At 43.0% G+C, this 16,650-nt stretch overlaps 1 protein-coding gene across 15 annotated transcripts in view; it reads right to left on the minus strand.

Annotated features, from left to right (window-relative positions):
- Nucleotides 1-5,087: 5,087 nt before the first annotated feature.
- Nucleotides 5,088-16,650, minus strand: part of BCL11A (BCL11 transcription factor A) — a 101,632-nt gene continuing 90,069 nt past the window's right edge. For 5 of the 15 annotated variants that reach the window (XM_061432461.1, XM_061432459.1, XM_061432457.1 and 2 more), the window contains one exon: nucleotides 11,103-15,358. In XM_061432461.1, the coding sequence (XP_061288445.1) occupies nucleotides 13,338-15,358 (2,021 nt within the window). In that variant the 3' untranslated portion in view covers nucleotides 11,103-13,337. Of the gene's footprint in view, nucleotides 5,598-11,102; nucleotides 15,359-16,650 lie in introns of those variants that run through there. The other 10 variants (XM_061432463.1, XM_061432462.1, XM_061432460.1 and 7 more) reach the window with 3 other exon arrangements.

The raw sequence follows: 16,650 nt of genomic DNA on the forward strand, positions 1-16,650 counted from the left end.
CGACGAGGCCATGAAATGCAAATTAGGTGGGCGTTTCCCTTAAATCTTGCCTAGAGAATGGAACAGATTGTGAGATCTATTTAAGACATTTGAGATGAATTTGGTTTGGTGAGTAGCTTTTTTTTATGCCCTTTAAACTTTAAATGCTGTCTCCCAGCGATTTGTGGGTCCTAAGTTCATTTCTACCATCAGAGGGGTGGATTAAAGGAGGAGTCTTTCCAGGTAGTGACCTCAATGCGCCCTGTCATCAGGATGCCGTTTAGAAATCCTTGAAATATGGGACACACTTACATACTCCCCACTAGGACTGGCACCAAAACAAGCTTTTGATTTCATTCTTAAGTCCTTCTGTAATGCACACTTTTTCTGCCATTCCTGCTTCTGAATTTAGTAGGTCACAAGGGAAAGATTTGCAGCTTGAATTCCTTTGCACAGGAGCTGCAGGCTTGGGTTCCAATTCTGGCTCAGCCACTAACTGTGTGGTTTCAAGCTTGGCTCTCACTTTTTTCAAGCTGTGTGATCTTAGGTCCTTCACTTAATCTTTAGGCCTCTGTTGCCCTGGTCTGTAAAATGAATGATTGCTGTGGTTCCTTTTGAGCTTTAGTCTATTCTTGTCCTACCGAAGTTTTAGAATCACTGGGAAAATTGATACTGTCATGTCTGTAAAAGTGCCCTATGAAAGTCTGAAAGTGTTAGTCACTCAGTCGTGTCCCACTCTTTGCCACCCCATGGACTGTAGCCCCGCAAGGCTCCTCTGTTCATGGGATTCTCCAGGCAAGAATACTGGAGTAGATTGCCATGCCCTCCTCTAGGGGATCTTCCAGACCCAGGGATCGAACCCAGGTCTCCTGCAGTGCAAGCAGATCCTTTACCATCTGAGCCTCCAGGGAAGCCTAAAAGTGCTCTACAAATCTTAATTATTTCCTGGGAGTATTTTTTTTTAATATAAAGCAAGGAGAAAGGTAATGTGATTTAACTATATATATTTCTTTTTTTAATGTATTCATTTATTTGACTGAGCTGGGTATTAGTTGCAGCACTTGGAATCTTTCTTGTGGTATGCAGGATCTTTTTAGATGCAGCATGTGGAATCCAGTTCCCCAACCAGGGATCAAACCTGGGCCCCCTGCACTGGGAGCACAGAGCCTTAGCCACTGGACCACCAGGCAGAGAAGTCCCAACAATAGATATCTTAATTTACACTAAGATAGGAAGGAAACGGAGAAGGCAATGGCACCCCACTCCAGTACTCTTGCCTGGAAAATCCCATGGACAGAGGAGCCTGGAAGGCTGCAGTCCATGGGGTCGCTGACGGTCGGACACAACTGAGCGACTTCACTTTCACTTTTCACTTTCATGCATTGAAGAAGGAAATGGCAACTCACTCCAGTGTTCTTGCCTGGAGAATCCCAGGGATGGTGGAGCCTGGTGGGCTGCCATCTATGGGGTCACAGAGAGTCGGACACGACTGAAGCGACTTAGCGACTTAGGAAGGAAAGGTCGGTCTAGTCAAGGCTATGGTTTTTCCAGTGGTCATGTATGGATGTGAGAGTCGGACTGTGAAGAAAGCTGAGTGCTGAAGAATTGATGCTTTTGAACTGTGGTGTTGGAGAAGATTCTTGAGAGTCCCTTGGACTGCAAGGAGATCCAACCAGTCCATTCTGAAGGAGATCAGCCCTGGGATTTCTTTGGAAGGAATGATGCTAAAGCTGAAACTCCAGTACTTTGGCCACCTCATGTGAAGAGTTGACTCATTGGAAAAGACTCTGATGCTGGGAGGGATTGGGCGCAGGAGGAGAAGGGGACCACAGAGGATGTGATGGCCGGCATCACTGACTCGATGGACGTGAGTCTGAGTGAATTTCAGGAGTTGGTGATGGACAGGGAGGCCTGGCGTGCTGCGATTCATGGGGTCGCAAAGAGTCGGACATGACTGAGCCACTGAACTGAACTGAACTGAGGAAGAGAAAGAATGACTGCTTCTGGATTGTGCTGGAATTGAGACATTTTTTAGCTTAATGTACCTCCGGAGAAGTGCAAACTGGAAAGTGCTAACTCCGCTAGGGAGTCAGAGAAAAGGAGCCTCACCTTACTGTTTCCCTGTTGATGAAGAACTCAGGATGGTCCTTGAAAGGTGTGCTTGAACACATGTGTTTTCTGAACTTCCAACTGAACTCAATGAAATCTTCACAACCACTATGCAAATTCCTCAAATCTCTTCCCTCTCAGTCCACCCAAAAAGGAGCCAATGTTGTGTGGCATGTAAAAAGAGAAACAACACCTACGAAACACTTCCATTCTGATCCACTCCACCTCTACTCTCTGGGGATACTAATCTATATAAGAACAAGAATTCTTCATAGGAATAAACATTAACACTGGGAAAAAACCTGCTAATATGAATAACCATCTTCACCATTCACCTCACTATCTAGCTTTCAAAAAAAAGAAAATCATGTCAGCACACAAAAACTGGAAAGATATTTCTTACTGCTTGAAAGATGGGACTTTAATACAAATACTCTGGAAAACTCCAAGTAAAAATGCCCAGGATACATTTAGCTGAGGTCAGGGCACTCAGTTATACCCCAGTAGGATTCAAGATTGCTCTTCTTCCCTAAGATTTTTCATTATCACCATTTTTGTTTATTTCTTTATCACCGGTTTTGATACAATCACTTTTTTCTCCAGCACCACCAACATTCAAATGGCCTGGTGCTAGGTGCTATAGAAGCTACTGAGTCTCCACCACCATGGACCCAGACAGCTAACAGAACTTTTTGTTTTGTGTGACAGTCTGGACAGACCACAGAATTAATGTTCATAGACCAGGCTTGGGAGGGTGAGAACAATGTCCGTTATTTGGGCCCTACTTCCTGAGAACCCGGGACTGTGTCCTCTAGTCCATGCTCGGCGCATGCCTGGCAACCAATTAATCTCTCTGCAATTTGAAGTTTCCCTCTGGGGAGAGGGCACAGTAAGCACCCCGATCAGATTTGTCAGTCCCTTCAGCTGCTTCAACCATTCATGGAGAATCGTGACCTTGGCATATCGCACAGGGAGATGTCTTCCCAAATCGTCTGTCTTGCATGGGCTTTCAAAAGTTCTAGCCCCAGTGTACCACCATCATCTCACAATGAATTTCAAAAATGAATTTTTATTTTCTTTCAATGAAGGGTATGGGGGAAGATATGTGGAGTTTGGAGTTTGGGGTTGGTTTGTTTTCTGTTTGCTTCAATGAGGGCTCTTTCTTCTCCAAAAGGAGGACGAAGAAAAATATACACTTTACCCACTCCCTCTCCTCCCCCCAGTAATCCTACTTCTAGAGATACCGTTTATGTACACACTGACTCCAAGAAGAAATAAGAGGTAGAGGCAGAAACACACAGATCAGAAATTACAGTGTAGCAAGCACCAAGGCTGAAGTTGTCCCCAAATCCAGGATTGTTTGTTCTATTTCAGTCGGGTCTCCTTTGTGAAGCAGAGTTACCATTTCTAGGTATTGGCAAGGGGCTTAGCACGTTCAGGGAAGATGCTGTCCCGGAATCCCTAATGGTCTGAGGTTTCAGTAACACAGAGGCAGAATGTGGGGCAGGGAATGTTCCTCCAAAAAATAACCCTTGTCTGGCGGTCCCATCTCACCTAGATGAGAGGAACTCTCAAAAACTCATCCAGGCCACCTCATCGACCAGAGATATTTGTCTTGCTTGCTCCAGGCTCCCCTCTGCAGTGAGCAGTCAGCTGTAGGAGAAGACATCTTTGTGTGCCCTTATAGTGGACATCCTCGATCTCGGAGTGAGAGCCATACGTGTATGTGTTGGTGAACGTTTACGGCTTGTGTGCTAACATGGTAAGAGACAGTCCTTTTGACCAGTCACAGAGTTCAGTGGAATTAAGCTGACAAGACACCAGAACACTGGCTTCTCTGCTCTCCTCAATGACATGGCTTTGGGCAAGCCCTTAACATTGGTGAGCCTCAGTCTTCTCATCCACAAAGTGGAAGCCTTGAGATCTATTCCACTGAGGATCAGATGAAACAATGCACATGAAAGCCCCGTATCACGCATAAAGCAGCGCATGACTGTGAGGAGTCATTATTTATGATGAATAACCAGGAAAGAATCCAGATGCCAATTATTTTGCTGTCTTCTCACTAGGCTAGGTAACCTAGCCAGAGGGTGAGTGGGTAAGATTTTCCCCACTTGCGTTCACAGCCAATATGTAAATCTGCAACACACAGGTGTCTGAGTTCTATTATTTATAAACCTGTTTTAATACGCTATATTGTCTCTAGTTCTCGTCTGGATCTCTAGGCAATAGAAAACATCAAAGTGAGAAAAGTTCTTTGCAAATTAACTGAGCCACAAGGAATTTTTATCACTCATTTGTAGACCTAACTTATTTGTGTCACTAATTTCTAAGGAACGGGGCGCTATCACAATGACAATAGAGTGTCTGATGTGGAACTCTTTCCTCCTATCATCTTTTCCCCTTATAAAATCTGCCCCAAATTTCCTGGTGTGAGTAATAAAGAAGTTTTATGTTTGTTTGTTTGTCTGCATTAAGATATATTTGCTGAAGGTTTGGGAACCTAAAATTAGAATATTTAATAAACAACTATTGATATTCATCACCTTCTTTGGAATTTACCACTAACCCAGTGACATTATCTTTCTTGAGCTAAATTAAAAGACAAACTCAAATCCTGCATAGTAGCCACCAAAAGCATATATTTGAAAAACAGAATTCAGTGTGCCATATTATGCATTATTTAATGGTATGCAAATTGTAAGTCAGACAGTTAGGAAAACTACACTTCAGCATTAATAAACAGCAACACTACTACTACATTAATTATGATATTGCTATGATTTATTCCCAAGTTTTGCATTTTGATTCTCCTTGAAAATTTATGCCATCTGATAAGCAGTAACCTATTTTCCCTCCTGCACCTCCTACCCATCCCTCAAATCTGTCCCTCCTTCTCACCAGATAGGTGTCTGCAGGACATGGGTTCAGAAACACAGTTCTAAAGCAGCTGCATTGTCTTATAAGCATTCATAATTAAAGAACAAACAAACACCACCTAAAGCTCCAACATTTATTGTGTCAATGTTAAGCACACTTCTTAAAAGACAACATAGAATGTATAGAAACAAGGGGTTTGGGGAACTCATGCTCATTTCCACAAGACAGGGAATTGGGTTGGCTGGTCTCAGAGGGGCCGGGACAGCTCTCAGAGCAGCGGTGGTCCACAGACCCTCTCTAGGGGACTGATTCACTGTTCCAATGTGGGTCTGTTTTTTTGTTTTTACTTTTTATTAAAAAATATAAATAAAATGACACTGCAGGCCCAGGCAGGAAGGACACTGCAGGACTCTGTCTTCGCACAACGGCTTCTTGGAGGCTACTGTCAGAAAACATCACAAACTAGCAGGATGACAGACCACGCAGATGTCGGCTGGGCGGCTCGCGTCCACCCCGCCCCTGGGGGTTCAAATTTTCTCAGAACTTAAGGGTTCTCGAGCTTCCATCCGAAAACTGCCACACATCTTGAGCTCTCTGGGCACTACGCCGAATGGGGGTGTGTGAAGAACCTAGAAAGAGGTTGGAGACAGAGGAGGGAGGAAAAAAAAAAAATACAGGTGTGACTTGGCCCAGTGATTTTCTGTTCTCTAACTAGCTTTTTAAAAATTACAACTTAAACACAGGTTGAGCCACCGGCATCTTAAGCATGATTTAAACCTGAATCTCCCCACCTCCCCCAGATCTCTGACCTCTGAGTTCTTTCCCACACCTCTCTCCCCTTCTCCCCCAAAGGACCCAGACCCCCTCCCCATCCCAGGATAGTCCTAATAAGCTGGGGACACACCTGGAAGGAACACTTGCCCTTATGACTGAGCAAACTGAGTAGGAAACAGTCCTTTGGTTGAGGAGAACAGGGGAGGGGGGAGGGAGGGGGACATTTCCTTAAAATAATAATAAAATTATAAAGAAACAAAAAAATAAAAATTGATGTAAAAGCAGCACAACGAAAACATGAAATGTTATCAAGTTCAACGTCAAAGCAGCCAACGATTTACAAGAGGCGAACAAATCTCTGAAGAGGAAACCAGAACTCAAAACAGTTGTTCCCAAATGGCACCAAAAACTGCCTGTAGTTTCTTTCAAACATGCAGTTTTCTTTTCTTTTTTTTCTTTTTGTGAGGGGGCAAGGCAGTGATGGAGGGAAGAAGGGAGTGGTTATTTTCCTTCGGGGCTCCTCCCTTGCTGTGTACATTGACTTGAAGCAGCAGAACTGGGAGTCCGGATGTGGGATGTGCCGTGGAAGAGGGCTACCACTGTGGCATTCCAGGCTTCGTTGCCATGGCGACCCGAAGCAGGGGCCTGGGGCCTCCTCTCCCCTGACTTGGCGCCGCAGGAGGCCCCAGGGTCTGGAGCTCGGCTGCTTTCCGAAAACCCCCCCTGAGCGTGGAGACCTGAGCTGAGGGGCCTGCTGTATCCAGGTGGGCTCTGGGGAATCCCCATTCCGGGCCCAGCCCTAAGTCACTGTCGTTGAAGCTCCTTTGGCTGATACCCTCTTCAAGCCACTTTGTCAGCCTGTTACCGATATTTAAAATCCTAACAGACAAAGTATATAGCTAGCATGGGCATGCACCACGTCCACCATTATTTAAAAACACAGCCCCCACCATGGGTTTGGGGGCCCTGCTTTAGAGGACAGACCTTGGGGAAATGGCTTAATTTGCCTTTTCTGCCATCTTGTAAAGACCTGATAAATGCTCCCTTTATCACTTTACAGAAAGGAAAAACAGTATTTGGATCAACCATTGAGTTGCGTTCGGCCAAGTTTAGGTTCTTGACTACAATAACCCATGTGAACTGTATTGGTCTCCTTTCCCACGTGAAAGGGAGGAATTGATCGCCTCCCATGATCATGAATGACACTGGGAAATAGAGAGAGAGAGAGAAACAGGCCCATCCCCCTAAAGGCTGATTCATTGGCCATGTGTTTTACTAAATGAAACAGTGGCCTAATGGGATAACAAGATGACAGCAAGCAAAAGTGCAGACCCAACAACCCATGTCTACCATTTGTAGCTAAAGCAGCCCTGGAGTAAATGTACATCATCCCAATTCCATCTATGTGTTCTGATGTTCATGTCCCTAAAAAGGGGTTCATTTATTTTTATTGGGAAAGTGGCAGGGCCTCAGAAGACAGGAAAATTTGCTAAGTGGCTAACGCCTTTTGAAAGCTAACAATCGTTAAAAATCTAACAATCTGTTAAAAAACATTTTTTTCCAAGCAGGTTTAAAGAGCACTGCTAATCCCATCCTTATACCAGCAAAAGTCCCACAATTTTTTTTTCTTTTTAAATGGGAAGTCTCGGGGGTGGGGAGAGAAAAAAAAAAAAAGAGTATAGGATGTGAACATTCTTGAAAACACCAGGCCCAGGGACAATGGAGGAACAAATCATAATGAAGAACACACGATTACAAAACATTCATAGGAAATCATGGAGCAGGGGAGTGGTTTAAAAAATGAAAATTCTGAATTTCCTCCCTCACTCTCTGAGAGTAAAGTGTTTGAAGCAGGACAAGGTGGGGCCTGAGGCTTCTCAACTCCTTTTCAGGAAGGCCTGACATATCCCAGTACCTTTTAACAAACTTTTAGTGTCTGTGAACAAACCATCTCATTTCCTTATTTCCCCAAATGAAATGGTATCTAACCCCCACCACCACTTCCTTTCAAGTTCTCACTTCCAGCATTATGAATATATACAGGATGAACTTATTGCATATACAGAAATGGTATTTAAATAAACATTTCTATCACAGAATGCCCTGGGAAAAAACTCGGCTACTTCACACTTCCTGCCAGTGCTGATACAAATGAAGAACCAATCTTACTTCTTAGCAACCTTTAAAATACGTCCATCTCACTCTTTCTGTAAGTCCTAAACAGAGAGAGGACTGTATGTGGTTTGCGGATAAAGGTACTACATGTAAGGCAGAGTGTCTCGGTTAAAATCTGTGAGACATAGTTATTTACTGTATTCCTGTTTATTGTTTTCAAAATGAAGATAAAAGAGAACATTTTAAGCACCAGGCATTCAAGTATGTAGAGAACATTGCATTCAACACATCAGGGGTGTCACATAAATGTAACTTGAGAATCCTGAAATGTGTTCATCCTTATTATTTCTTTGTTTTAAAAAACTTTATCATGAATTCATCTACTGTTGGAAATGTTTTTTATTATTTAAATTAAGCTTTTTAATTTTAGTGTTCCGGATGCAAGATGTCATTTATAAGCTATCTTCTTGTTGCCTAGGTTTTCAGGCTTCTATTATTCACACAGCTTCAGGAATAATATTTTATAGGAGGGTTTCAATAACTCAGGAGATTGAGAACCCTGAAGAACCTGTCTCCCAATAAATTTATTTAACTTTGGGATTATGTAAATCAAACATAATTTGTGATTTATCACCAAATGTTTGCACCCCTCCCCAGTCCCCGTTTGATTTAAGGAATTTGAGCATACAAGCATAGAGTATCCACCATTAATTCTGTCTGTCAGGATGCAAAACCTCATTACACTAAGAGCATCATATACGGAGAAATTAAAATGAATACTGTATATAAAACCTTCGCAGCTGTACTCACAGCTCCTAATAAAGCAGTGATAGGAACACACAGCAGTTTTATGGACATTTAATATGGTGAAGCAGAAGTCACCATATCTGAAGCTGGCATGGCACTGAAGACTATTTCTCTATGTCTTGACCAGCATTCTGGTTGCGTTGGTGAAGTAAACTTGTCTAAAACACATATATCTCCCCTCACTTCACTGCCAACTATCACCTTCTGCAAGTACCCCCTCATGCCACCCCAGCTCCTCTACTATACTCTCCCAAATCATCTCTTACCGGATTCTTCTCTGCCTCTCTGCTTTCCACCCAATCTGACTTTTAAAAGAGTACACCTACTTTCTCTGTATTTTAGAAGGATAAAACTATTCTTGCCTCAGACAAAAGGCATTCCGTGAAAAGGCCACCTCACAAGGCACCAGGGCATAAGAACTGAGCAACAGAAATGCTACCACAAGACAACAGAATGGCTTTTGTTTTGGTTTTTACAAAAATAAGAACAATGTCGTATCCATTCATCTACACTGGGAACAGGGAGACAGTATCACAGAGGTACGTGTGTAGATGCTGCAACATGCAGTATTTGTAAAAATGACAACACAGATTTCTAAGGAGGGGCTTTTAAGACAGACCTAACTTGCTTTTCAAAGATGTTGTTTCATTTTATGTCTGTTGGTAGGCCAAAAGATAACTAAAGGGTATCCCCACTCTCATTTGCTATCAGTCAAAAAGACTCTGTAAAAACAGCTAAAACATCTGTCCCATCTAGGGTTCCTTAGGCTCTTAGAATCACAGAGCAAACCCTCATGTATCTCAGGAAATCAGTGGCTGATTCCACACATTTGGCTAAAACTGGCTAAACTCCTAAACTCCTAGCTACTGCTTTCTTTTTCTCTCTCTCTTTTTTTACCTGATGCTTTCATTTCTGGATTTTTAGATTTGAGGGGTGGGGTTATTTTGGGTATGAGGAAAGACTCTTACTCAGAAAGAAAAGAGCTGATTAAAAAAAAAAAACAAAAAAACACCTTTTTTACATTATGTTCTACCATAGGGCAGGTTGGGAGAATAGAAAAGAACTTTCAGACAAGAACAGCAAAAAAAATCCAGAGGGAATAAAAGTTTAAGATGCTATTACCAGAAAGTTTTTCATTTATATCTGAATGGATTACTGCTAAGAGATGGAGGGAAAGTTTTTAACATCAGACTGAAAACACTTTCCATTTCTTGAAAATTATTCTAGAACTATAAAGTCTAAAAACTATTTCCATGGCTTGAGATATGTCTATTTTAATATAGTAAGTACTTTATGTTCCTTTAGGGTATAATACACGCATCAAAATGCCCATAGAAATAATCCTGAAAAAGACTGACTGGCCTTCTCTTAAAACCTGTTATTTTCTTGAAAGTAATTTACAGAGTGTGTCAAATGAGGACACAAGAAGCTTACATTGTGTACTTTAATTTTTTTATTTTTTTCAATAAAGGGACAAAATGGGTGTATGAACAGGTTAATGCAGACAACTGCCAAAAAAACACAGACAGTGGTTTTTCCAATAGAACTTAACAAAGACCAGAAACAAATACAATAAAAAGCCAGGTTGTAATGACCTTTGGTCATCCAAATAAAAAAAAAATAAAAACAAAGAAAAATAAAAGATCAAATTAAGTGCCTCTGTTTTGAACAGGGCACATAAGCAATAATAAATAGTGACTCCCATAGTAAAAGATAAAATTTCAAGTTACGACAAACAGCTTTCATTACAGGAATAGAAAAGGCCAATAACAAAATATTCTGCATTGCCATTTACAAAAAAGTATTGACTAAAGCGGGCTTTCTCTTTAATATGCTTTGCATATGAAATTCTTTCCAATCTAAATATAAAGCACCATTTAGTTTTTGGCAATGAAAAAAACTGCAAAACATTGGTTTTTTTTTTTTCCTTTTTTTTTTCTTTCTTTCTTTTACTGCATATGAAGGTAAGATGCTGGAATGTAGGGTGAGAGAAGGAAAGGGACAAAAAGCACACTACATAACAAACCAACGTTATTAGCTTGCAGTACTGCATACAGTATGGCCGCAGGAAAAAGGAACAAAAAGGATATGTACAACCCCTATGACAGCCATCCGTGTGACATTCTAGCAGGCTCCCCCAAACCGCCATTATATGGCTTTTCATCTGTACAATGTCACACTTTTTTGTTTCTCTCTCTTTTTTTTTTGAAGCATACAAATAATTTGCACTATATTATCCTGCCAAATTAAAAAAATATACTGTGGCAGCCTGTCTTTTTTTTTTTTTCCACTACCAAAAAAGGTACATTGATACCTTTTAAGAGAACAAGCAACAGTTAAAAATACAAGCTTCAATATAAATACTATAGTGCCTAACACTAGATGAACATTTAATTCAAATACCATTCTAGAAATACAGAAAAAAGACCATAAATGTGTTTTAGCATAGGAATCAACATGAGTGTGCATTTTCCTATATTTAAGTACTATATAATCTTAAACCTTTCCCCAATGTATGTTTTTTTTTTTTTTACAACCTGAAGAGCGGTGTGTATCCAAGGCATAGAATTTCCACTACCATTTTTAAATGGATAACAAGTCTTGTAACACCACCAAGACAATGGAACCCTAAAATGCAGTTCCCCCCTAAACATAATGAAGTGTTTTTTTAAAAAATTTTTTTCTTAACATTTATATTTAAAAAAGTTTTGTACAAAAAAATCCTTGCACTGTAGAAGCGAAAGCAATCATTCATCTCTATGGTAAGTGTATTCTGTTTTCCATTCACAGCGCTTGCAATGTTGAGTCCGAGTAAGTAAGCTCATTAGTCAAGTAAATGGCTGGCAAAGTTTTTTTTTAGTTTTTTTTTAAAAAATGCTCATCAATGAGATTGTGTTCAAATTATTTTTTTCAGCATTCTTGCAACTTTTCCCTTAAGCATAGACCTGTAAACTGGGAAAATTGTACAGTGCACTTAATTGTCCTATCTGAGCAGGTTTATTTTATACTCAACCTCTGTATCTCTGATTAGAGAAAAGATACAGATATTACAGGCAGAGTCAAGTGCTATTTGAACACCAACTCGGGCAGATGCTAGCTTAATAAAAAGAAAGGAAAAGAAAAGAAAAAATTAAAAAAATAAAATAAAAACAATGAATCCTCTTCCATGTTAACACAAATAGCACACAGTGTATGGAAAAGAAATGAAGTACAACTTTTAGGGAGCACAGACATATATCCTGCTACTCTTAAAATTCTTTTTCTTCTTTTTTAAGAATGTCACATTTAAACACAAGTCTTAAGAATTCATAGTTAATCATCATTGTATCAATATTAGCTTATACACCTGTTCTAGTTTAAAATGGCAAAGAGTACCATGTTGTGCTAATAAATCACATATTTTTCCCCCTCTGTTACCCTCTGTCAAACCTTATTGTCAGTCTCTTCTTTTTAACATGCTATTCGAGGTCCTAACGTTTATTGTTCGATTGTCCATTTGACAACCAAGTAGGTCTGGATCTATTTCTTCTGGTGCCAGAACTTTTCTTCAAAAGACATTATTTAAAACAAGTTATCTTCATAAAATGAATTCCTTACTAATGTATTTAATCATGTTTCAGGGCCTTTGCACGTTGCACATTCAATTTAATCATCAGTTAAAAAAAATAAAACTTTGGGCAAAAGAGCCCACTTCTTTTAAGCTCTCACCAGGAGCAAAATAGCTTTTATACTGGTATAATCAGTTTTGCTTACAAGATTAAACGAAAGGGAAAATGATGATTAACTAGGACAACGGGTCATATTTTTAGGTAGCCATTGTTGTGAGAAATACAATATAGAATTATACTCTAGGTCCTAAGGTTTATTACCTCACCCAATGCTGATTTAAGCTACAAGTTTATAACAAGTAGAAAGAACCATCAACGTGGTTGTAATAGATCCAAGGCACTCATATTTTAAAACCAAATGATAGAATAAACTTTTTTCTGTTAGTTTGTCAATTCAAGGCCTTTTCTTCCTCTCCAATTGATAATATTTAACCCTTTAGAGACAGACGTTTACTGTGTAGAGATTTTCTTTCAGTGCCATCTATTCTGTCTATAGAGGGTTAATCCAAAGACTGTTTTTCCTCCTCACGTTATAAAAGAAAACTGTACATGATATGTATTACAGAATGTATGCAGCATGGTCTTTTTCTCTCTCTCTCTCTTTTTCTCTCAGAACGGAACTGGAAACAGCAACGGTGTTTTCTCAGCAACGAATCGGGGACAATTTAAAATAGCCGTAACATACCATACATGCTGTCTAAGTTTAAAAAAGAAAAAAAAAAAAAAAAAAACATACACAACATGTAAATTATTGCACAAGAGAAAGGCTCAAAGTTTGCGTAAAATGCAATAGTATTGCCCCATACAGATCATGCATTCAAACGGTGAGAACATAAAGGAAAAAAAGAAAAAGAAAAGAAAAAAAAAACAAAACAGGTGTGCTGGTGACAAGCACTCTCATTTTCTTAGCTTCCGTTACTTCTGTTTGTTTGTTTGTTTAAATCCCATGGGACTAGAAAAAAATCCTACAGGTTGTGGGGCTGGAGGGCGATGGGGAAGGGGGGCGGGGAATGGTGAAAAAAGGAGGTGGCAGGTGGGAGTGAGGGAGGGGGTATTCATATACCTCTATTCAGTTTTTATATCATTATTCAACACTCGATCACTGTGCCATTTTTTCATGTGTTTCTCCAGAGTACTGTACACGCTAAAAGGCATCTTACAAATTTCACATTTGTAAACGTCCTTCCCCACCTGGCCATGCGTTTTCATGTGCCTGGTGAGCTTGCTACTCTGGGCACAGGCATAGTTGCACAGCTCGCATTTATAAGGCCTTTCGCCCGTGTGGCTTCTCCTGTGGACAGTGAGATTGCTACAGTTCTTGAAGACTTTCCCACAGTACTCACAAGTGTCGCTGCGTCTGCCCTCTTTTGAGCTGGGCCTGCCCGGGCCCGGACCACTAATATGGGGCGTGCTCCCTCCACTTCCCGTGCCGCTGCGCCCCGAGATCCCTCCGTCCAGCTCCCCGGGCGGCGTGGAGAAGCGCAAGCTCCCGTTCTCCGAGGAGTGCTCCGACGAGGAGGCGAAAGGCGATTGTCTGGAGTCTCCGAAGCTCAGGAAGGGATCTTTGAGCTGCCTGGAGGCTGCGTAGCCGGCTAGCCACTGCGAGTACACGTTCTCCGTGTTGGGCATCGCGGCGGGAGGCAGGTCGAACTCCTTCTCGAGCTTGATGCGCTTGGAGAAGGGGCTCAGCGAGCTGGGGCTGCCCAGCAGCAGCTTTTTGGACAGACCCCCCGAGGCCGACTCACCCGGGGAGCAGCCGCGGCCGTTAACAGTGCCATCGTCTATGCGGTCCGACTCGCCGGCCACCGAGTCTTCGTCGCAAGTGTCCCTGTGGCCCTCGGCCTCGGCCAGGTGGCCGCGCTTATGCTTCTCGCCCAGGACCTGGTGGAAGGCCTCGCTGAAGTGCTGCATGGAGCTGAGCACCATGCCCTGCATGACGTCCGGCAGGGGGCGGCCCTCGTCGCCCACGCCCACCACCGCGCCCCGCGAGCTGTTCTCGTGGTGGCGCGCTGCCTCCAGGCTCAGCCCGAAGCCGTAGTCCACCCTCTCGCTCTCCGTCAGCTCCTCCTCCTCCTCTTCCTCCTCTTCCTCCTCTTCCTCGTCGTCCTCCTCGTCCTCCTCGTCCCCGTTCTCCGGGATCAGGTTGGGGTCGTTCTCGCTCTTGAACTTGGCCACCACGGACTTGAGCGCGCTGCTGGCGCTGCCCACCAGGTCGCTGGTGCCCGGTTCCGGGGAGCTGGCGGTGGAGAGGCCGTCGTCCGACTTGACCGTCATGGGGGACGACTTGTGCATGTGCGTCTTCATGTGGCGCTTCAGCTTGCTGGCCTGCGTGCACGCGTGGTCGCACAGGTTGCACTTGTAGGGCTTCTCGCCCGTGTGGCTGCGCCGGTGCACCACCAGGTTGCTCTGAAATTTGAACGTCTTGCCGCAGAACTCACACGACTTGGACTTGACCGGGGGCTGGGAGGGAGGAGGGGCGGATTGCAGAGGAGGGAGGGGGGGCGTCGCCAGGAAGGGCGGCTTGCTACCTGGCTGGAATGGTTGCAGTAACCTTTGCATAGGGCTGGGCCGGCCGGGGGACAGCGGTGGGCTAGACGTGTTCCCTGCCAGCTCTCTAAGTCTCCTAGAGAAATCCATGGCGGGAGGCTCCATAGCCATTGGATTCAACCGCAGCACCCTGTCAAAGGCACTCGGGTGATGGGTGGCCAGGGCCATCTCTTCCGCCCCCAGGCGCTCTATGCGGTGGGGGTCCAAGTGATGTCTCGGTGGTGGACTAAACAGGGGGGGAGTGGGTGGAAAGCGCCCTTCTGCCAGGCCGGAAGCCTCTCTGGATACTGATCCTGGTATTCTTAGCAGGTTAAAGGGGTTATTGTCTGCAATATGAATCCCATGGAGAGGTGGCTGGGAAGGACATTCTGCACCTAGTCCTGAAGGGATACCAACCCGCGGGGTCAGGGGACTTCCGTGTTCGCTTTCTAAGTAGATTCTTAATCCATGAGTGTTCTGTGCGTGTTGCAAGAGAAACCATGCACTGGTGAATGGCTGTTTGCAAGTTGTACATGTGTAGCTGCTGGGCTCATCTTTACCTGCAAAATAATACAACACCAACATCAATGTTTAATCACCGAGGAGGGCATCAGCAATTGCTTATTTATGTTCCACCTCCAGCCTTCCCTTCCCCCAGCTGTCAACCCCAAGGCCTAAGCCCTCGCTGATCCTATCCCCTGTGCCTAGAATGAGCTGGTACACCTGGGGATTGGTGCCCAACAAATGTCTGTCAAAGCAGTCTTCCTGCCATTTGACTCAGTGCTAAGCATTTTAAATCCAGTCTTTAAAGCAGAAAAATCTAGACCAATCCAAGCTCAAGGATGAGGATCCCTACATTCTAGGAAGTTCAACAACTATCTTACAAATTTTCCAATCTTCACCAGCTGTGTTTTTTGGGACAAGCCATTTCATCTGTGTCTCTGTTTCCTCCTCCATGAAGTGAGGGACTTGGACAAGGTGACCTAAAGGAAAGTCTCCTGCTTCCTAAAACCCCCTGGGTGGCAGGTAAACTTTCTAAATAGGCGATCATTTCATGGAGATATCAAAAAAGAGGTTAACTCATTACAATTCTGTATGGCCCTAGAAATGCTTTTAATCTTCACCTGAAACACACTAGTTGTTGATATTGTTAAACATGAGAAAGTCCTTGTGAAATAATTACATGGAAGAGAGACTAGTAAAATCTCACATCCCAGCCTGTGTGAGGGGCAGTGAGTCCTAATTCTGGTTCCATAACACCCCGTGGGGATTCCCATGTTTATCTCAAGGGATGCTGCAAAAAAATCTCAAAAGAGAAATTTAATTCAGACTTAACCAATGGGCCGTATCAAATCTTCAGGAGTTGTCCCCCCAAGTCAAACAAATGCAAGTCTAGAGAAGTTAGGAGGAGTGTCTGGTGCCAACTTAAGCAGACATGGCATCCGAATTGAAGAACAGTTAAAGCAGCCAGCACCATGACGGGCAGCAGGCTGAGAAATGCTACACTGGCCTCCTCCTCATTATTTTGAGAGGCTAACAACGTGAACCAAATTATACAACATCCTGCGCCCTCGGCTGAGCCTCAGCTCCAGTTGAGAAAGAAACAGAAAGATACAGTTCAGCTAGTCAACTCTCTGGCCAGTCGCCAAGCCGTCTGGAGAGGGGCCCTGCTTAAGTCACATTATTTCTTTCTCGCTGAAAAGAACCCGAGAGTGGGAAATGCCGCCGTGGCAAAGAAGGGGCCAGCTTGACTTCCCAATCATTCTTTTTTGGAGCTAGCTAAATTAAAAAAAAAAAAACATATAAATCAAGGGAGTCACTAACAGTTTACCAGCCATCTCAGCGTTTGAAA

Source organism: Bos javanicus, chromosome 11, assembly GCF_032452875.1.
Source record: "Bos javanicus breed banteng chromosome 11, ARS-OSU_banteng_1.0, whole genome shotgun sequence".
Classification (NCBI taxonomy): Eukaryota; Metazoa; Chordata; class Mammalia; order Artiodactyla; family Bovidae; genus Bos; species Bos javanicus.